The sequence below is a fragment of the Corapipo altera genome, unplaced genomic scaffold (assembly GCF_003945725.1).
Source record: "Corapipo altera isolate COAL_440 unplaced genomic scaffold, ASM394572v1 100, whole genome shotgun sequence".
Lineage (NCBI taxonomy): Eukaryota > Metazoa > Chordata > Aves > Passeriformes > Pipridae > Corapipo > Corapipo altera.
The window spans coordinates 2,090,241-2,112,809 of record NW_020884952.1 but is presented as its reverse complement, the minus strand read 5'-3'; the positions used below and the strand labels follow the sequence as shown (position 1 = coordinate 2,112,809).

The 22,569-nt window shown below is 47.9% G+C and overlaps 1 protein-coding gene across 5 annotated transcripts in view; it reads right to left on the bottom strand.

The window, feature by feature from the left end:
• BDNF (brain derived neurotrophic factor) overlaps positions 1 to 19,592 on the bottom strand; it is a 38,287-nt gene extending 18,695 nt beyond the window's left edge. Inside the window, exon 1 of one of the 5 annotated variants that reach the window (XM_027663343.1) lies at positions 19,283 to 19,592. In XM_027663343.1, coding sequence (XP_027519144.1) covers positions 19,283 to 19,285 — 3 coding nt within the window. In that variant the 5' untranslated portion in view covers positions 19,286 to 19,592. Of the gene's footprint in view, positions 1 to 231; positions 461 to 725; positions 890 to 18,092; positions 18,114 to 18,229; positions 18,413 to 19,282 lie in introns of those variants that run through there. The other 4 variants (XM_027663339.1, XM_027663344.1, XM_027663340.1 and 1 more) reach the window with 4 other exon arrangements.
• Between the last annotated feature and the right edge of the window lie 2,977 nt (positions 19,593 to 22,569).

Sequence of the window (22,569 nt, the reverse complement as noted above, 5' to 3'; positions counted from 1 at the left end):
GGCCCCGGGAACGGCCCCGGGAACGGCCCCGGGAACGGCCCCGGGAACGGCCCCGCCGGGCCGGCAGGTGCGGGAACAAAGGGGCCGGGGCTGCCCCGGGCACCCCCCCACCCCCCCCCCGCCCCTCCCGCCCCCCCCCGCCTCTCCCCGGCCAGCGCCCGCCCAGCCCCGCAGTCACCCGCACCCCCCGAGCCCCGGCCCCTCCAAGTTTCCCGGCGGGGCGCCGCGTACCTTGTCGTCCACACAAAGCCTGTCCGGGTCCCCTCCGGGAAGTCACATCCTCTCCCGGGCGCCCAGTCCCACCGGCCACCTCCCGCCGCCTCGGCAACACAGGCGGCGTCTCAAGTGTCTCATCAAAGCTTTATGAGGGGCGGGAGGGCAGCGGAGCCGGATCCCCCACTCCCGCCGCCCAACCGGAGCCTCCCGGCCCAGCCCCGCCGCCTCCTACTCGCCGAGCGGCTTCGCCCCCGGCCAGCGGCTGCGGCGGCCGCAGGCACCGCGCTGCCCCGCTTAGAGCCTCCGCACCGCCTCCCGGCCCCGCCACCGCCCCCGCCCCGCCCGCCCGGCCCCGCTCCGCTCCCCTCCGCTCTCCTCCGCTCCGCTCCCCCGGCGCCCCCCGAGCGGGGCGGGGGGGGTGTCTGTTCGCCCGCCAGCGGCGGGATATTGGTTTACTCCGCCGGGTATTAAGCAAGCCCGATCCATTTAAATATCGCTCCCGCGCTGACCTCTCCGTAGTTCGCCTATTAAGAATGCAATCAAGATAATAACAGGCATTGCTTATTAATGAGCGCCCCAGGTAACGTTACACCGGTGACTTTCTGCAGGCGCGCAGCGGGCGCTCAAGTCCCGGCGGCCCCGAGGCGGCTCTGCCCGGACCGGCACCGGCACCGGGATGGGCCCGGGGCCGACACCGACAGCGGGGCCGCCCGTCGCGCCAGCGCCCGCCGGAGGAGACAGGGGCGGGCGCGGAGCCCGTGGATCTCGGGCGAAACGCCCTGGTCGGCTCTGCCCCGCCGTCCGCGGGGTGGATTCCGTACCCCCTAGTCAAAAATCTGTCTGGCCGTTTCCCCCTTCTGCCCGTGCAGCACATACAGTAAATTATTGATAGTGGAAATTGCATGGTGGAGGCAATAATGGCATCCCCTGATTGAGTAGCTCCATTTGATCTTGGTAAAGACAGAGAGATGGCACGATCCCTGGCTGGGCTGGCTGCGGCGAGTGGGAGTGCACGGATGTGGCTGGCTTGGCACAGTACCTTGTGCCACATCCCACGGCACAGCCAGCCACGGGACAGGCACTGACTGCACCCCCTGCCCGGCTTGGGCTGTGGTGGCCCCACCTCTGTCCTTCCCTGTCCCCTCACTGGTAAAATTGGAAGTGGTTGATTTTCAGAAGAAGATATCCCAACTCCTTTATGAATTGGTTAAGACGCACCTGAAGCCTGACTGCCATCTAATTGCAATTAATACCAAAGGCCCAGTCACTCCAGCACACTTCTGGCCATTTATTTATACCAGGAGAAATGTGTGAAACTCATTGCTGCCCTCAGACAGTCTGACTGCTTCTGTGCTTTTGCTATGAAACACCTGCATTGATTAGATTGGTGAAGTAATAAAATAACCAAGGCGTTTGAAATTCAAGTACACCTAACACTTTCCATATAAACCAGCTTTTAATATATATTAAGAGAAAGATTCCTGGGGGTTAATAACCCTTGCAGCTTTAAGAGCTTCTCTAAAAATCATGTTTAAGTACCACATTACCATCCTTCTTGCACTTGGGGGTTTGGTTTCACGTGTTTGAACTAAAAGTGTCACTGAGCTAGAAGACAGTTCTACCTCTTTAGTCTCGGTGTTTTCCAGTCAAAATCTACTCAATTTACAAGAAAGGAGACAAATTTTCAAAGTAAGTCCTCACTAAGAGCCTGGGCCTGAGGAATCACGCCCAGCCCTTGCTGGCTGATAGTCACTAACAGAGGTAGCTCTTCAGGCCAAGTCCTGCTCTGCTATTTCTGTATTATTAAAATTCTGCCATTAGGAATGCATCAGTCATTCCTTTTCCCACTCTAATACACTGATAAAACCTTATATCTCTCCGTGATAATGTCGTGTGGATGTTCGAGACCTATTTCAAACATGGTATTGTAACTGGCACTTGCTAAGTTAACATGTGCATTTTATTTACCTGTTTTAGACTTCTCTCCACAATATCATTCCATTTTCCGGACTGTATGACTGTATTAGTGTGGGTGCCTGATTTCACCAAGGCAGCATGTTTTCAGCAGCCTTTTTGTACGGTGCTAAGAGCACAATTTCAATATTCTGTGTTCATAAGATGATGCCTGCAGATATTTGGATGATCCACCAGTCAAGTTTAACAGCAGCAGCAGAGGCTACTTTAATCAGCTGTAATGTAATACATTACACACGTGTTATTCCTGGAGGAAGGACTCTCCTCCTGGTACACTAGACATGCAGATGAGCAGCAGCGAATATCATGCTTTAGAAACACTTAAGCATTTTCTGGCCTGTTCTCAGGAGCGAAGGAGAAGGCATATACTCTGAAAAAGTCTGCTTGCAATCAGAACAAGTTTTTAATTTTGGAAAGGAAGTGTGTTACGAAGCGCCTGACAAGTCCTCACTCTGTGGTACGCGCTTTCAGCTCAGCTCTACTGAGAACGTGAGAACCATTAATTCCAGGCAACCATGAAATTCCAATTTTGCTCTCTGCTACAAACATGCTGCCTTTTGCGCTGGTCTACGGATTTTCCCAGGGAAGAGGTGTGGTCAGAGAGCTGCTGTATCTTGCTGGTATAATCAGCCCTTTGGGGATTATTACCAGCCAGTGCTTGATTACTGAGAAAATGAAAAAAGTAGTGTAAATAATTACCTGTTTGGATTTTTAATGCACATGCAGGCTGGGCTTCATATTTTTCAATCGGACCCTGACTTCAAGGAGAATTTTTTATGAATGAATGAATGAATCCCAAAAAATTTGGCCTACAAAGTATTAGTTTGTGAAGCAACTGATAGTCATCACATGGAGACACTGCCCTGGTTGGAGCTCCACTCCTTTGTCCATAAGATGTACTATAAATGTGGAGGTTACATAAACCCTCACCATGGAAATTTGTGGGATACACAGGATGCAAAGATCAGACAGCCTGATGTTTACTTGGTAGCCCCAGAAAGAGTCCTCTCTTGTCGTGCCTGACAGAGATGTCTTCAGTCTGTCTCAAGAGCAGCTATGTTTTTCCCATTTGGATTGTACAGATGTCAGAAGTGAGTGGCACTCGAAAGGAAAGTCACACCACAGGCTGCATGAGGAAGAAATGGGCAGGCCAGGCCCTTTTCCAGTGTTTTCAGATAATTCAGTGTATGGAGCCTCTTGGTGTTATTGTCACAATATGCCCACCTTACAGCATTTACTTTGAAACTGAGTGTTTTTTCTGTACCTGACTTATAAAAATTATTAGTTTCGTATACACAAATCACACTTCGCCTTTTTCCAGACAGCAACAGGGAAAGAGCATGAGTTGTCAATCAACATAATGTTGATTTATCCCTGCAGTAATATCAGATTGCTTGCAGGAGGGTAAGATCATTGCTTTTTGCTGAATTCAATTTAAACTGCAGCATAGGCACTAATGATGCTGTAGATACTATAAAGAAGAAAGCAGAAGCACGCACATCTGGTTTCTGTCTCAGTGGAGGTTATGCATTATAGTGATTGATGTACAAGGTCCAAATTTACTGATAAACTAATTATATGATAAAGTAGTTTGTGGGGCTCTTAAATTCCCCCATTGCAATTGTAAGAGAAGCAATAAAAAAAGTCAATATTTGAAAAGAGTAACATTCTTAAAAGGTCCATAGTTAGTCGACAGGTAACTGGTGATTCAGTCTCCCCCCTCAAATGTGTCTTTACACTCCCATTTTATTCACGTAGTATCTTGACCTGTTTTTGAATGAGAAAAAGGTCAAGAAGCTGCAATTTGGACTGCTCCTCACTCAGCTATCAGGAAATATAAACTAATCCTGATTACAGAAGGGACAATGCTGTTGATGTACTCGGGTTTTGACGCTAGAGGGGTTTTTTCTATTAAAAATTTTAATTGGCTGAGGTCAGTTCTTATATCATTACGAGCATTTTAAGTTTAATTATATTTATTCATGTTTCCTAGTTACCTTTATTTGCTATTTTTTCACATTAAAGGGCCGGAAAGTTCATGGAAATAAACTTTTCCAACTCAACTAATGCTAAAAATTGCAGTGGATTATGTACACAACTGGGAGTTGCGGGCATGGTGCATTTATAAGAAGATGCCTGGGCTGTGATGCCACTCTCTGATGATTCAGGAATCACAGCACACACAAGAGAGCCCCTCATGCTCCACATTAACATCAGTGACACTAGAAAACCCTCAGCATCTTTGAGGACCAAACCCAAATTCTGCTCAAATTTGTAAAATCTTTGTAATCACACAGTCTGTGACTGAGATGATGAGAGAAGGATGGTGGTGATCACTTCCCCAGCCCACCCCTTGCACCCAGGGGTTGGCCAAGCTACAGTCACAGGCTCTCCTGGGCACCAGTGTTGTGTGGTAATGCCCTGGGGTTGGTGGCACTTGGTCTACCTTGTGTCCAGCTTGCAAAGAGTTGCCGTGGTTCTGGTCTGCAAGCAGCTTGCTTAGTTACTGGAGTGTACCCTGTGCCTTAAATAGCACAGGGTACTCGCTCTTAATTTCGAGCTTAATTTCGCTTTCAGTGAACAACATCTGTCAAGAGGCCTTTCAGCCTCATTTTAGCAGGGAAAGTATTATGTGAAACAGCAAAGACAGGAATACAAATCCAAAGATCTTTCATTAGACATAGTTTGTAGGCTGCATGTGCGCAGGATAAAGCAGGGAAACCTACCCTTTCAATCACAGGCACCACAACCACAACATTTTTCCTTAAGAAAATACCACCTAATAGCTCAGAATTGTCACCCTGCAGCTACAGCAAAAGTGATTTTAAAACTCTAACAAAGAATTAAAATAATTGGTCTCTTCTCATGTCTGCTAGAGGTATGCCAGCTTTCCATCACATGGTGGGATCTCTACCCTGGATCTTGTTCCATGCCTTCTAGTCAGGGATTTTAGCATGCTTTATGTGCACGAAACTGCTTCTCTGACAGCTCTGTGGTAGGTGCAGATCAGTTTTTTGCAAACGAGGAAATACATGTGTCTATTATACATAAATTTATTAAGCTGCTCATGAACATACTTGTTAGCTGAGCACGCCCCTTCTGGGTTTGTTCCTGGCCACTGCTCATATAGTTGTCTCAATTGGCATCAAGTGTCAGAGAAATGGAATATACGTGTCATCCGTGACAATTGCCACATGCATCGAACGATGCGCACACACACCCACACCCACACAAAGAAAATCCTCCCCATCCCAGCCTCTAGGCTTCCCTTTTGGGGTTTTGCATGAACTCCATGCACTGCTTGGACAGTGGGAGTCCTAAACCACATACGAAATCCCTCTTCCCTTTGCAGAAGGGCTGGGGGGAGCCAGGAGGACAATTCAGCCTTCGTCCTGACCACCTGGTCCTGTGGCCAGTGTTGAGCTGTGCCAGGCTGGCCCGACACTGAGGGGTAGAGGGCAGCTGTGGAGGACGGTGGCACAGTCAAAAAGGTGAAAACAGGGGAAAAAATTAAGAAGAGAATGAACACAACACAGCGACAACATTAAAAGTTGGGTTTGTCACGCTCTGATGGTTTAGCACTCACTAAAACTGGCTCTTCATCTCCTGAGTGTCTCTGCCTTACTGCTGTTGTTTTGGAGGTATGTTTAATAACCCAGTACCTGAGCAAAGAGCAAAGTATCTGGGTTGTGTCTGAGAGTATCCAGTGTACTGGGTGTCTGGCGAACGGTGCCTGAGCCCTTCCCCACCCACCCCTGACCTTCCTGCTAGCAGCCCAGCCATGGCTCCACTGCAGCAGGCAGCAAAGAGGGCATGGAACAACGACAGCAAAAATGCAGACTCTGAGGAAGCTGCAGACATGGGAAGGGGAAAAGAAAATCCTCTCTTCTCCAAAGACGTTGTGTGTGATTCCTTGGAATGGGGGAAACCTGAGCCGAGTGTGGAAAGATTAGATGGCTGGAGATGCACTCCTGTGACGAATCAGGCCATTGGAGCTCTATGATTAAAGAAGATCAGAAAACTGTTGGTGCACTTGTGGGTGAAAGGTGTTGGGATTGACTCATCTCTCCTTTCCTCTAAGTATTCAGTGGGTTTCAATTAGATGCAATACAGTGGATTATTTTTAATATTTAAAGGGATCAGATTCCAGAGGGTTCATAAACTTAGACAGGCAGTTTGTCAGAGTAGGTATATGCCTTACCAAACCCTCTTTAGTGCATAACTGTGGAGAGCATATTTTGGGTATGTACTAAAACTAAGCAAGCCCCCAAATCCCAGGTCTACAGCCCTGTGAATGCTCTTTTGTACTTTATTTCTCTTTAGGCAACTAAAATCTCCTCAGACATCAAGCTCAAGCTCTCCATTCGCACCAGGTGCGGCAGCTCAGCGATATTGCCCGGAGGGTGATGGGTGATAAGAGATCTAAAGCAAACAGTCGGGGAGGGGAAGTGGAGGATGGCGTTGGGTGCTGGGGGCTGGTAGCTGTTCTGGGGTGCCCACCGCCCACAGGACCCTGCTCTGGCCGGGAGCTGGAGGGAGGGATCCTCCTTGGGCACGCGGAGATCCCTGGGAATGAAAAGCATGTGTAAACATTAAATAGTTCTTCTGGCTCTACTGCCCTGCACGACTTTCATATTAAGGCATTTTTACGCTGCCCTTAGTTGTCTACATCTTCCCAAAGAGGTTAAGGTGCTTTGGCTCAGTCCCTCTCTAAAGCACAGCCACGTCAATACTTTTAACAAGCTGATGTGTTTAAAGATGAATTCAGGGTATTTTTTCTTTAAATAGGGTATCAAGCTATTTCACCTAAGAAACAACCCTGGAGTTCAAAACATTTTCTGTGTTAACCACCTAAAGCATTAAAGAGAGAAGTATTTGAGGAACGGTAGATATTTTTGTTAATTGCAAACTAAAATTATCAGCGCAGCAGTAAAAATTAAAGATAGCCCTCAAAATGAAATCCAGACCACATTATGTTCTCCTCCTCCAGTTACTGTGACTTGCAGCTCAAGAAACAAGTACCGGATTAGTCATGTTAAAGCAAAAATTTCCCCTGACTAGAACGTTTCGTTTGCACGGTGCCTTTTCTGTTTATTGAGCACTCGGGATTGTTAATCTTTCAGTAATTTAATGACTGGAACCATGTTGTGTGTAAATGTTACTACATTCCACTTCGGAGATTAATAGGCAGCCACGTGTCTGTCCAGCAGTTTTCACTTGTCCACATAAAAGGGATGGCCTGTTTATCCACGGCAGGGTGGCATGTGAGCACTGACAGCAGCAAGAGACACCACTGGGGCACGTGTGAGCTAATACACAGCAAAAGATGCCAACAAAGAAGGTGCTGTCCCCACTTCCTCTTTCCTTTCCCTGTAGCACCCCGCCCCAAGGAGTGGGAATGGCACAGGGGCCTTTATTCCTCTGCGCTGGCCAGATGAAATTATTTCATTGACTTGCATCGCAGAATTGCCTTAAATAGTAGCTGGTACCAGTCTAGCTGTATTTTTGGGTACTCCTATTAAAATATTATTTTCCTCCTCACAAGTAAGGTATGGGGGTAATTGGATGCGTAGCTGGTTCTCTCTCTGCAGCACGTGACGTGCTCAGACTATCATTTATAGATGCAGAGAGATGGGAACAAGACACAGGGCGGATGTACGGCTACTCTGGAATTCAAAAATCCTGAAATATTGATTCAGAAAATCAATACAAATTTTAAGCTATTTTAAAATAACTTTCCTCACGTTCTACACCATTTCTCAAATGGGAAAACATATCGATTTCTCTGCCCCGGCCTGCACAAGGACGGGGTGGCTCGAGGTGTGGTGGTGGGGCAGGAGCATCCAGCAGTGGAGACACGGCCACCACCACAAAACCTGTGCGAACATAACCTTAAGCAGGAGGAAAGCAGTCCTGCATTTGACGTGCTCAAAGCCCCTTTATTTTTAGGGTTGGATACAACTCAAAGACTACTCAAGTAAAATACACCCCTGGCTTTGGCAAGACATTTAGTGGGGCCTTTCTTGGTGGTTCAGGACTCGTGCCATTGGAGTATAAATTCGTAAACAACGTTATCTACATTTATTTTCTGGACACTGTTTATTTTTCACGTAGTTTATACATCTGAAACTTAAATGCTTACAAGGGAGTGGTAGCTTTAAACACCTCTTTGTATTTCATTAGTTAGCCTGCTTAATCTGCTATAATTTATTGCAACTTGCAGTTGTACTCATGGTGCCTTTAGTTATTGGAATATAAACACCACTCAAGTCAGCAGGAATGCAAAGTTTTTAAATCAGAAGGGAGCTGAGTGCTAGATTTTCAGCAAGGACTTTGCAGCAAGGCATTAAACCCCTTATTTTAGACTTTTGTTGCGTTTCTGTTTGATGCTTTACCCTGCTACGTGCTCCGAGCAGAATCATTTTCCCTTCCAGGCATGTATAGCTTCTACCCCTTTGGTTTCTTAATTTGGGTTAGATCCCGTAATATGAAAAATATACTCTGATATTGCACCTAGAGCACACTGATGAGGCCTAAAGAGCTCTTCTGTGATGGGAATTAAGATCAAAAAGGATATGGAATTTAAATATTCAACATTTCTTCTTGGATATGAAACAGAAAAATTGTTTTGATGCAAAAGTCATTGCGACAGAATATGTTACTTAGGCTCTAAGACCATATTAGGATAAAATGGCTTTTTTATATAGGAATTGCACTGAGAGAAACTCCTTCATATGGAAATTATGACATTTTGTCTATTGCTTCTTACTACAAATGTTTAAAGGATCTGTTAAAAATATTCTTTTAAGAAGTCGTATCAAGATAAAAGAAAGTAAATAAGAACCAATACAATTTTCAGTCTTATTTCTGATTAGCTTCTTAATTTAGATCCTGTTAACTGCCAGAAAATTTCACCAGCTACCAGAGCTGGGGAAGCATAACTGACTACATAGTTTATTTTGCAGTTTGGGTTTGCTGTGCTTTTGTCAGGACCTCACCCTTGCAGTGAATGAACGTTGTGCTAATTCCACATACTGATGGGCTTAGAGAAACTCAGGAAAAAAGGCTCAGCCTGAGTGCTAATACAAATGAAAGACAAGCAGATGAAAAACACATTCTCATTGTCTGTTTGACAAACTGGTACTAGACCTCCATCTAAATTTAGCCAATTGATTTTTAGCTAACCATTAATCTTTACTAACACCCCACAGAAAGCACGGACTCAGAAGTCAGTGGACAGCTTCCATCATCAAAGCTTCAGATACAGCCAGGCAGGACACACTTGCAGACGGCTGAGGGATTGCTAAACTAGATTGCTGGGAAGATGGACCTTTCATCCCGTGTTCCCCTATACTGGGCAAGATGCATCTCTATTTCTTTTCCACCCAAGCACTGCTTCCCTAACGTGGGCCAGCCTTGGGCCTGCCAGGTCTCCAGCACTATCCATCACTCCCGCTTGCCCGTCACCTCCTGGTGCTCCCACACCTCCTCGCTGGCAGGGGGTCCATGCAGCCCACAGGAGCCCTGCAGGGAAGTTCTGATGCTGATCAGAGCCCCGGGCAGCTGTCACATGCAAGCAGCTGCTGGTGAAACAGCCTCTGGTGGTCAAAGAAGTGACTCAGTACATGGCTTTGGTCCTCCCCTGTTGCTCTTGGACAGGCTGATGGACCCAACAGAAAATAATTTGGAAAGGTCCATCATCTTTGTCTTTTCCTCTGGCCTGAAGTGTATGCCTTGCATTAGTCTGAATTTACACCCTTTGATGTAAAACTCCTTTGTCTGGAAAATCCATATGGAAAATGAATAGGAAATTCTGGCCATTTTGAATTAACTTTCTAGGTTTGCCTTTTTAAGGACTTAGCCTTCTTGTCAGATATTTTGGTTTCCTTAAGATTTGAGAGCCAGCAGAATTTTCTTTAGGGAATGCTGCAGAAAAACTTTGATGGGAAAGTAGGTGATAAAAATAACTGTTTGGTGCCAAAGGCAGTAGACTGGGGATTAAAAGCCCCTCTGAAGTCAGAGACATTTGGGTCTTGGAAGGAGCTCAAAAAAAGAGGTGAGAAAAGCAGTGGGCCTCCTGGGCTATGACCATGGTTGGGCAGCTGATTCTAGGTGAAGGATTTGGGAAGAGGAAAACAACAGGTGGTGGGCGGAAAAAGCACGAGAATCAGATCTGCCTGGGGAATAAGTGGTGGATAGAGTGACGGACTGCTGATATAGGAGTGAATGCCACAGAGAAAGAGAACAGGTGAATCTATGATTAAACTCTCACCTCTTGCACCACCAAGAGCTTTGTGAAAGACTTATGCACAACAACAAAAAGCCCCAAACCAAACAAAACCCAACCAAATGAACCAACCCAACAAGCAAACAAACCAGTACGGAAAAATCCTACAATTAAATACTTGTTCCCTCGGAAGAGGATGAGAGGAAAACGTGTGACAGATATTAGTCATGCCACTTAGAAAGGTGTTCAGTGATGAATGATGAGTGTGGTGCAAGGACTTAGAATAACTTAGTCAATAAACCAAATTTGGGACACAGAAAGAGATTTGTATGGGAAATACTGTAAGATTCACTACTGTGAATGACTCTGACCAATAGATACTTTACTCTTTATTTGCTCCCTGATACAACAGGTTTTCAGCAGTAGAATAAGGGGTTTCACACTTCAGGCTACAGCAAGAGATGTACAGATGCAAAGGACATTTGAGATGTATCGTCATCCACTGGAAATTTCAGACTCTGGATTTAGCCTCATTTAAAAACTGCTAAGGCTTTCTGTTTTCCCAGTCAATACTATTTTATCAGCTATCTGTTTACAAAATTCAGCCAAATATCCTCTCAGATGGTTTTGTAAACTTTTGGCAGATGTGAGTGAACATGTATTTGACAGAGCCAACTAACACCTAAGCAGCTCCTGTCTCATGGCCTCTACTCATGACTCTTGCTGCATCCCATTCTCAGTGGAGTTGGTTGGGTTTCAAAGGTATTTGCTGTCAGAAATCAGCTGCCTTTTTTTTTTTCCCTTTGCTAACCACCTGTTTCCCTGAAATCCATTAAATCCATTGTCTTTTCATGATATTATTTTGCTTTGAATCTGAATATTTTATCAAATGTCATTGTCAGACTACTGATGATAGCTTTAGAGGGAAATACTGAAAGCCTCTTTGAACACTCTGTAAAACAATATAGAACTGAGTTTGTGTTGAAAATATTGGAAAAAAAAGATAATTTTGAAATGTCAAATATTTTCACAGCTCTGTCTGCCTTGACAATGTATGGCCTTTTCTGATTCCCCAGGGAAAATCTGAATGGGAGCTAAGTGACAGATACAGAACAACCTGTGGGCCACCATCCTTCTATTGCTGATGTTTCAAGGTAACATGTAAAAGAATAAAGAAACCTGAATGCATGATCAGGGCTGAAGTCAATACTTTGACATTTCCATAGCTGTACAGGCTTAGTGTCTCTAATATTAGAATAATATGCTGCAAGAGTGAGTACGTTAAGTCTTGTCTTAGGCTCAAGCAGTCACCATCTAAACAGCCTCCATCATTCTCTTCCCATTCACAGGTGTTTCTTAAAAACATATTCTACATATAAAAAAAATGCAAACTTTGTGGTTTTTTTTTTTTTTTTTTTTTGGTTGGTTGGTTTTGGGGGTTTTGTTTTTGTTTGTTTGTTTGTGGGGTTTTTTTGTTTTGTTTTGTTCTGTTTTTTAATTTATGGTATTTTTTACCTTTTTCAGAGCTCAGAGTTCAGTAACATCTCTGTATTGTTGCTGAACAAATAGAGGTAAAAGAGCTGGAAAGGTGTGCCACACAACACACAAGCTGTATAGGAACCAAGCTTTACACTCTGTGGGTTATCAATGGGACCAGACTCGCTGGTCTTCCCTCCCCTCTTTCTTTAAAGAAGACACATGCACAAAGGCAAACCCCTGGACGCTGTCCATGTGCTTCTAGTCTTGCCAAACAGATGAGAGAAGGGTTGAACCTGAAGCCTTCCCACTGCCAGGGTCCCTTTCTCCTCAGCATGCCTCTCCCTTTTTCTTTTACTGCTTCGACTTGTATTTTACCATTTGTTATAATAATGGAGTCTAGTGTGAAGCTTGTGGCCCCATAAACTTTAGACATAATTTTAACTGTGTCAGCTTTAAAAAGTCAGTATCTGCCTCATCAAAGGGCAATCATGTCCAATGTGGGTGTCTCTGTCAATTGTGTTTTGAACTGCAGCAATAATCCAACCAAACCATGCAAAGAGCTTTTCTACACCCACATTTCTTAATTATCATCATGAGACTGAGGTAGCTGAGACCAGATCTATAATGTTTTCTGGATGTCAAAATGCCCACACACCTTCTGTAATCCTTGTGCTACCAGCCCCCTTTCATATTGCTTTTAGTTGGTCCATCTAATTATCTACTACCATAACTTTTTACTGCATTATTCCCAAATCCCACAAAGGCTCTGTTTAAGAAGAAAGAAACAACTGGTCTGATGAGACCTCCTTAACTGCACAATCTTATAAACATTTTAGTGGATGATAAACTTGTCCTCACCCCTTTCAGAAATGAACCATTATTTTTTTTGCAGTCAGGTAAGACCTAGGGCCTTAAAAGTCACTGCATACATTACATCCATAAACAATGCTATTTCTTGGGAGCTTTGGGGTCTACTGTCCATTTGGAGAATAAATAAGTTCATTATTTTCACATGTGCTACAGTCAATAAGGATCTGGAATGGGAAAGTAGCGAAAATGTTATGACTTAATGAACATGTTGCATAATCATTCTTGCCAAATGTCAAAATAAATTGGAGGCCAGAGTGTACAGTTTATGCTTGTTAAATTGGGGTTTTGTGTGCTATTTTGGGAAGGGAAAAAAAAAAATAAAAAGACAGACCAAACCACGAAAAGGCAGGGGGAAGAGAAAGTATACTCTTGGCCACTTCTGGCAAGACCTTGGTCCATTACAGTCCCACCACTAATGTTCCCCATGGGAGACAATACAACAACCTGGGACTGTGAGGAAACCACTTACCGACAGCAGAGTTGGCTCTGTGGCAATGTCCTGGCCCCAAGGCTCTCCACGAGCAAAGGAGGGGCAGGGATCAACCCCCCGCAGCCCAGCTGATGCCACGGACCAGACCTGGCTAATCCCTGCCTCTCTGGGAATCATCGACCTGTGCCAGGGGTGGAAATCAGTCACACCCGTTAGCGACTTCAAAAGACTTTTTCCATCAGGAGACTATGAGTTTGCACTCTGCCATGAAGTTCAAATGAAAACACGGATAACATGACTGGAGCAAGATTTCGCTTTTGCTGGAGACTGTCATGAAATGTCAGATCAGTTCCACAGGTAGCCCATCGATTCCACTTTTGGCATAGAGGAACTGGGAAATGCAGGCTTTGCCTACGTTACGCAAAGAGTTTTCTGTTTGTCCAAGCGATGAGTAGCTTGAAAGCTCTGAGTTCAGAAATATCTACACAGCTGAGGACCTCATCTGTTGAACACCAAAGTGTGTCACAGCTATTTTGCCTTTGAGACTGCCTCAGGAAGAGACCAATTAGGATTACATGGTAAGTAAAATTATTCCCATACTTACATGGTTAGGAAAATAGGTCTCTCCAACTGCATGCTCAAAAGGCAATCAAAGCAATATTATTCTTTTGCAGTTAGATTTTGCCTTATTTATGGTTTTCCCCATTGAGTACATGTTCCGGCAGCACCAAGAGGCCACATGGACTTCTTACTTCCCTTCCTGCTTACTCACTTCTTGCTTCTTACTCCACCTCTACATCTAGTAATGGGAGTGCCACAAAAGTGCCTGTATTTCTTGCTGCCTGCGTGAAATGCGTGGATACAGATATGTGGCTTTCATTTATTTTGTTTCACGACACAAGGAGGGGGGAAAAATCCTTTTCATACACCTACATCTATCACAAAGCAACTAAGAATAGAAGCAATATTGAGACAGATGGAAATGTTAATGGTGACAGCTCACAAGCACGAATCACACATTTGTGAAATAATGAAATGGGTGGGCAGTTGTTATATGAACTCCATGTCAGTTGGTATGTTTTCCTGGCTACAATTTTGCAAGAGTATGTCTCAGAGATATTTTCAGTTCATAGGAGAAGCCAGCGCCCTACCCTACACCTTGCTGGCACGTGGGTGTAGGGATTCACCAAAGCTGGTGAGCAGCTTGCATGAGAACCTGCTCATCACGTGCCCTGGGCACTGCAGGATGTCCCCTGACATTTCCCTGTCAGGGCATTTTAGTATTCCTAACAATGTGGTGGGAGAGACACAGAAAGGAGGTGTAAAAACGCTTGGAAACTCATACACAAGAGAAGCATTGGATACTCACACTTGTTTCAAAATCCTACTTTCAGGCACACAAAAGTAATACCTTTTTTTTCACATATCATCTGCCCATATTCTGTGGTCCTTATGACTAGCTGGACTTGCTGACCATAAATGAAAATGAGGATTACAAAAACCAGTCCTGCATTTGTTCATTTTTTTCTTTCTAGTTCTTCATGCCCCAAAAGCCATCAAATCCATTTTAAGGACCACTTTGACAAGCCTGCTTTTGCTAGCCCTAGTTTCTTAGCCCCAATCTAATGTTAGCTCAAAGGGGAGGGAGCCGTGAAAGTGCCTATCCATATGTATTTTACCTTGTGCTACCTGTCTCTTTCCCAAGGTCTAGGGAAACTACTGATTTTCCACAATTTTGAGAGGTACTGTTTCTTACAGATCCTTTTCACAGAACTTGACATGACTATTTTTTGCCAGAGGAATGAACTAGTTCTCCTGAAATCTCATGGATACTCTCTTTGTTTGCGTATCTGATTTAAAAAATTCTAGCACCTACATCTTCAAGTGCTCATTGGTGATTTACTACAGTGATTCATGGTAAGACTTACAGTTCTAAGGAAAATCTGTCCCTTGGGATTCATCCACCTTTCCAGAATTTCTCATGGCAGGGCAACCGTATGCCACTGTATTTAGGAAGCAACTTATGGTTACTAAATGGCACACAGTCTGCATTTTCTTAGGGCGTTTCTAAGAGCTCAACAGTGTTGGTGTGATAAAGAAAAGAAATAAAGGACTTGCTGTAAAAAGCTAAATGTATGCGTCCAGCCACCTCAGATTAATGAAATGCTAGACATTAATCCACCAGCACACATGCCTGTGAATGGTGGCCACTAAAAATAACTACTGAGAACTATCAGACCATTTGAAACAGGAAATTGTTTAACAATGCTGAAAATCCAAGAAGTTATCCAAATGGAGAGCTGCTGAGAATGCAAACTTGCAGAGGTAATAACTTGTGTCAAACACCATATTAAAAAAAAAAAATCTCATGCTGGACACAGACACCTGACAGACACCAAACCACTGAAGACAACACTTGTGGTACCAGGTAAAATAAAACTATTAAAAAAAGGGGAAAGATAAACTGCCATGTCAAAACTTTGCAGGATGAAGAGATATTCAAGGAAGATCGGACATTTTACGGTGTCATAACCGTAAGAGATGAAAGGTGGTGATGAACCACCACCAAAGTGGTGACAGCTCTTGGAGAAATAGTAGATACTAAAATCAATAAAGCTACTTGCAGATTAAGGTATGAGTCACCGTGAGCAAATGTGACCAAATATGGCCCAGTGTCATTTGTTAGCAGCTGCCTGTCCCATGCGTCTCTGCAGAGAATCATTAGAATTCAAGAGAAACATGGCAACAGAGGCAGAAAGGGAAATATCAGAGTTTTTTAAGAGCTGGTAAGAAAGTAATGGGTGCAAAACTAAAATATAGGAAGATACACAAAATTATGCATGGAGTGGAAAATTCATATAAATAGAAGCTCCTTGGCAACCTCCTATATAACAGAACAATTTATTTTGGGAAGTGGATAGATTTTTAGTAGGGCTCGTCAACCATTAGTTCACAGTGGATGTATCCAGATATTAGCTCTACCACATGACTTCATCCTCGGTGAAAAAAGGTCAGAGGACGTTTCATTATGAATTTAATGAAACCAACACTGCAAACTACGAGTGTTTGAGTTTCACCCAGCCTGCAAATGACGGATGCTGCTGCGACCTGGCTCTTCTCGGCCTCCTCTCTCCTCGCCTTAGAGCTGCCAAGAACTGCCTCCTATGGCACCCTGACAGGCATCCCCAGCAAACGCAAGTTCTCCGAGTGAAAATGGAAAAATCCACGGAGGGATCCTGCCCGGCCCCTTTCCCCGGCCGGCCTGGGGGCGGGGGGCGCGGCGCGGAGCCCGGGCCGCCGGCAGCGCATCTCCCGGAGAGGAGAGCGGCCGCTTCGCTTTCGTGATTAAAAAAACCCCAAACCCCGCCACCCCAAACAGATACCACCGCAGCAGAGGCGCCAGGTGACCGACTTCCGTGGGAGCCCCGCGCCCGGCGCCCCTCCGGTGCCGTCCTGCAGCACCTCCATTTTGGCTGCGGCCGGTGCCGGTGCCCGGCCCGGCTCCGGTGCCCGGCGCGGCGAGCGGTGCCGTCCGGGGGCTGCCGGCGAAGAGCTTCTCCCGGGGCGCGGGGCGGAGTGGGCGGCGGAGGGGCGGCATCCCCGCCGCCCCCATCCCCGCGGCACCGCGCCCCCGTTTCCGCAGGACGGTGCCTCCTGGGGGGGAGGCGGTCGCCGTGGCAACCGCGGTGGGGGCGGCGGGGAGCACCGGGGGACACCGGCGGGGGGAGCCCGGCCCGGCCCGGCCCGCGGTGCCCTGCGCGGCGGCTCCGCCCGGCTGCGCGGTGGGGACGCCGCCGCCTCCCCCGCGGCGGGGCCGGCATCCCGCCTGCCGGGGGGTTCCCTGCTCGGCGGCGCTACGTGCGAGCCGGAGCGGGAGCCCGGCGGGAGGCGGGGGCGGCGGGATCCGCCCTCCCTCCCTGCCTCCCTCCCGCCCGGCGGGGCCCCGGCGCCGCAGCGGGGCCCGCGGGGAGCCGCCGGCTCTGCCGCAGGGAGCGCCCGTCGCCCCCGCGCCGTGGCCGTGTTTGGGGGCTCGGCCGGCCGCCCCTCGGCTCCGCCGGGGCGGGGAGGAAGGGTGGCTCCCGGCGGCCGGGATTCCCCGGGAGGGGAGGCGCAGGCTGGCTGGAGCGGGGCGGCGGGGGCAGCGCGGCTCCGTGCGGACCCTCCTTCGCGGGAGCGCACTGCCCCCGGCAGCGCGGGGAGCGGGGGGGTGGGCGATGCACAGCCTCTCCGTGCACAGCCGGGGACCCCCAGAGCCTCGCTACCTGCGAGCACTGCTGCTACCGCCGCTGCTCCGCCAAACTGCTGACTTTCCAGAGCTTATTTTTAGCCCGGAGACTAAATATTATTAGCTACATTTCTACGTAGGAAGAATCGGAAGCGAGCGGAGGGGGGGAGTGTGGGGGGAGGCACTAGAGATAGGGAGATGAGCAGAAAGCTTATCCGAATGATCTCCAGTTGGGGGGGCTGCGTTTGGGTTTCAGGCTTGTCAAACACACACACACACACACGCACGCACTCACATCATTAATTATAGCAAAGTAGATGCGGATATTGGATCATCAGCAATACATGCACGGCTCTCCCTTTCAGCCGTAGGTTGCGTACACAGAGGGGTCAGTTAATCTCCATGTAGGTAAAGATCAGCTGCGTCTCTTTATCTATGTAAGATCAGTCGTGCACAGTGCCAGCCAGAGCTCAGCTGCATCTCTTTAGCTATGCAAAATCAACTTGCATCCTTAGCTAGGAAAAAAAAAAAATCCGTCGCATCTGCATCTCTAGGTAAAGATCAGTTGCATCTTTTCCCAAAGCATGCACACGCACATAGACGAGATTCCCAGGTTAAATCAGGCACAACTTAACTCAACTCGTAGTGCAATCTCATCCAGCTTCTCCTACCTTTTCTAGTCCTCACACACCGAGCAGCCAGCAAGGTAACAAAACTAGGCAAAGAGCAGGCACCCATCCCCGCACCACAGAGAGAGAGAGAGGCAGGAGCCGGAGGGGGCTGCCGAGGGGGTTCCCCCTCCGCTTACCTTGGTCACAGCTAACACCACGAGCAGTGGCTAGATCGCGGAGATAAATACTGGCATTTCCCAAAGTTGACACCGTCAAACCAACCCCCGGAGCTTGCAAGACTCTTTTTTTTTTTTTTTTTTTTTTTTTTTTTTTTTTTTCTTCCCTCCTCTCTTGTTCCTATTCCAGCCCGCACCGCTAGGAATTCAACTTAGCCCAGCTCCAGCGGGGCGAGAGGGCGGCGGGCGGGGAGGGGAGGGAGGGGAAGGTCCGGGGGGGGGTGGTGGTGGTGAGGGGGGTGGGTTGGCGGGGGAGGGAAGCCGGTGCCCGGTGCCCGGCGGCTCCCGGAGCCGGCGGGGTCGCGAGGCGAATGCGGAGCGGTGCGGGGCCGCCTCCCGCCGGGGCCCCGCTGCCGCTGTCCAGGGTGCTGCCGCCGCCGCCGCCGCCGCCACCTCCCCTCCCCGCCCCGCTCCGCTCCGCTCCGCTCCGCTCCCCTCCGCTCCCCTCCGCTCCCCTCCGCTCCGCTCCGCTCCCCTCCGCTCCGCTCCGCCGCCGCGCCCGCTGCGCGCCCGGGCCGCCCCGAGCCCCGGCCCCCCGCCTGTCACGTGCCGCGGCCGCGCCGCTCCGCGCCCCCCCCTCCCCACCCTCTCCGGGGCAGCCCCGACCCCCGCTCCGCGGAGCTGCCCCCCCACCGACGGCCCCCCCGTCCCCCCCGACAGCGGGCGTCAGGCGCCTCCCGTGCCCGCCGAGGGAGAACAGGGCAGGAGAGCGAGCCGGGGAGGGGAGGCGAGCGCCCGGCGGCAGCCCGGCCGCGACAGCTCCCAAGTTTTCTCTCTCAGACGCGGTGTTTCCATCGCAGCCCTAAATCAAAGGGCGCCGCAATTAAAGTTGCGCTGTCTAAAAACACGATTCTCCCGGCCTCCGCGGGTTACGCGCTTTGGTGTATTAAGTACTAGAAAGCCGAGCCCGTGATATCAGATACTGTCGTTAAGCAACATCTCAAGCTTTTGTTGTTGTTGTTGTTTAGTTCTTCTCTCCAGTTATTAAAAATAGGCTTTTTTATAGGTACTCACCATTGTTTCTTTGCTGTCCTGGAGACAGAAGTGTCTTAAAATCCAGTCTCTCCAACAGATGCTGGAAGGTAATGTGTCTTGTTTGAAGTCATCATGTGAGAACTTCTGCTTTGCTCAGTGGATCGCCCACCACTTGGTGTGACTTATGAATCTAATAACCCTTTGCAATATCCGCAAGCTTAAACTCTCCACCACCTTGGTGCCTACAGAAGACAGAAAGCAACTGGCAGGGAGTTTTAAAAACCTATAGATTTACGCAAACGCCTTAGCTCAGAGTCACGTTTCCCTCTGAGTTCTTACGTGATCTTAATGAATGAGAGGGGTTACCAACAACACACTATAAAACGTGATCGCAGCCGCCTCCCAGGAAACTGGAGCGGGACAGTAAGTTCCCGAAGAAAGTCCTGGCCGGCCGGGCGCGCCGTGCAGTGAGCCCTGACTCCCACCGCCCTCCTTCCACCTCCCGGCTCGCACCTGCGGCCGTGCAAGACGAGCCGGCTCTGGAGATTTGCAGTGAGGACAGGTAAGTAACCATTTGGAGGTTTTTTGTGTGTGTGTTTTTTTTTTTTTCCTTTCCCCGTGTGTTTTTGTTTGTTTGGGTTTTTTTTGTTTGTTTGTTTTTTATTTGTTTGGTTTTTTTTAATGTCACGTTCGCTCTGCGCTCACACGGGAAGTGCTCCAGGGACTTGTTGCATACTAGGTCCTGCCACAAGAGGAGCATGGCACAATTGCCAAGACAAGCTGCCTTCGGAAACCCCTGTTTTTCCCCAGCAGCAACTTCCCCGCACACTTTTTCTCCCCCTCCTCGCTCTGTCCTCACCGGGAGGCGCATCCCGGGGGTGGGCTGCCCTGCCGACCCCGCACCGAGCCCCCGCCGCCGGCGAGGCGGAGGGAAGCCGGGCGCATCCCCGCGATCTGTCTTTTCCTTCCCCTTCTCCCCTCCCCCCGGGGCCCCAGCAGCGTCCCGGCTCCGCCCGTGATTTCTGTGGCTGGGTCCTGTAGAGCCCGCTTGCGTTGCGAGAACACCCTCACACCTGGGCGTAAAACTGCGGTCTCTGTCCCCGAGAGAGGTGGCCGAGTCCCGGTATTACTCCTGTCAAGGCTCACAAAGTCCTCGTCCCCATTTTGTCTCCGTATCTCGAGTTTATTCTCGGTGGCTGCCCCGCCTCCCCGGCTCAGAGAACCCCGCGGGGAGGGGGTGCGGGCAGGGGTGGGGTGTGGGGGGTGTTGGGGGCGGGATTCTTCGCCTTTGAAGGCGAACTGCAGCCAACGGAACCTGGACTTGCCAAAGTTTGTGGGTGCTGCCTCTCACAACAAAAAAAAAAAAAAAAAAAAAAAAAAAAAAAAAAAAGGGAACCAAACAAAAAACCCAAAAAAACCCACCCAAGACCGAGAAGATCCTCGTCCACTCCCGTTCTCTCCTGATTGACTGTTGGAATTGCATTTACGGGTCGTTTCTCTCCAGAGCGCTCGTTTCTCCCGCCCCCCGAGTCCCAGGTACCTCTGCCTGGGAGCCAAAGCAAGCAGCCTCTTCCATGACAACCATCTATGTTGATCCATGCAATAACCAGCAGATGCTGCCCTAAGACTGGTACAGCTGGTACTTTCCTGCCTCGGCTGTCCTGGGGGCAAGGTGTTAGAAGGAAAGTCAAGTGGTCTCCAGCAAAACTGCCTTGAGGAGAACTGCTGAATCCCTTCACCTGCACCACATGCTGCTGTTTGCCATGTACAGGCAGAGCCCGTCAGAAAGGCTGTTGCTGATGTAACACTGCACCCGACAGATCATCCTATCACTGATAGGGTGTCACCCGAGATACATCCTTAAGTACTGAGCTTCGGTTAGGAAGCTGAAGTTTGTCTCCAACAGCTGGAAGTACTCCTAGTTAGTGTTAATACTCATCAGGAATACCGGTTTTTAAATGGCATTAGCGTTAAAAAAAAAAAAAAAAAAGTGTGTATGTTTCAACAAGTGGACTTGCAGTGCTTTCTCCCAGTCTTCTAAACAATTTGCTTCTGCCTCTTCCTCAGGGGAGTAAAATTATTTGGTAGTATCTACTTTGGGTAGTAAGTTGCACAATTCATGTTTGGATTACATAAATACATACCTAAACCTTCAAAGTTTCTGACTTTGTGGCATCCTCAGTGTTTTTTTATAGAGAGAACTTTCTAAAGATGCAATACGAGTTAAAACATATTTCTACATACTTATTTTATAGCTCCAGAAACACAGCCTCTCATTGAGAAACTAATTCTACCTGTAGCACTTGTAAGAAAGTACTTTGTCTGCAGCACTGTTCCTATTTCTCATTTCATTAAATTCTAGATATCTTCATTTTCTCATGAAGGTCTCAGCTGTTACAGATACCCAGAAGAAACCTTTGCTGGGTCATAGTATTATACTGATGTAATAACATTAAACTAAAAATAAAAACCAAAAAACCTAAAAAAACCCTTCCACAAAATCTTCCCAGGAGATCCACAGCAGGAATTGGACATCTAGCCTTGTCCAGCTTTTTTTTCCAGAGCAAATTGATGGGGTTTGCCCAGGGTCATGCTGAAAGAACCACAAGCAAAGATACTCTTTAGAGAGCTAACTGGAAGAGCTCCTGGTCAGGATTTCTGCTTAAGCACAGGACTCCACCCACTTCCTTGGGGATAGGTGAGAACTGATAACCCATCTCATACTCAATAGACCCAATTAAGCACGTGTTTGCTGAGGGGATAGTTTGCTTTAGATTGCTTCCATGTAGTTCGTGAAATAAACAGGCACAGTAATCAAGGGAACGTATGGAAGAACAAAAGGTCATTGGTAGGGTAAAAAGGGGACGCTGTGGAGCACAGGAATTATCCGGCAGAAGAGGAGGAGCAGGTAGCATAAATCATAGCTCTTTCCTCACAGTGCCATTCACAGGTGAGCGAACAGCCCAAGTCATTCTGATGGACCAGAGCTGAAGGTGGGACATCAGTTAATGCTCACAAATGATGGAGGAGAGTCACTCCTCTGTCAGACAACTCTGAGGGATTCCTGCAATAAAGGCATTAGAAAGGGGGGGGAGTAGAATTAAACCCAGATGCCTGTTGAGTTTCCAGACATTTCCTTTCCCTACGTCTCGTTTCCAGCTACGGTTTTTAACACTAGAAGAGCTTTTTCCTAGGCCACGGGAGAGCCTTAGCTTAACACGAGTAGGTGTGGAGGGTTATTTTTCCTTATTACTGTAGAGGGGCACAAGTGACTCAAAGTTACTCACTTGACAAGTCATACACTTCAGTAAAAGTTGGGACTAGTG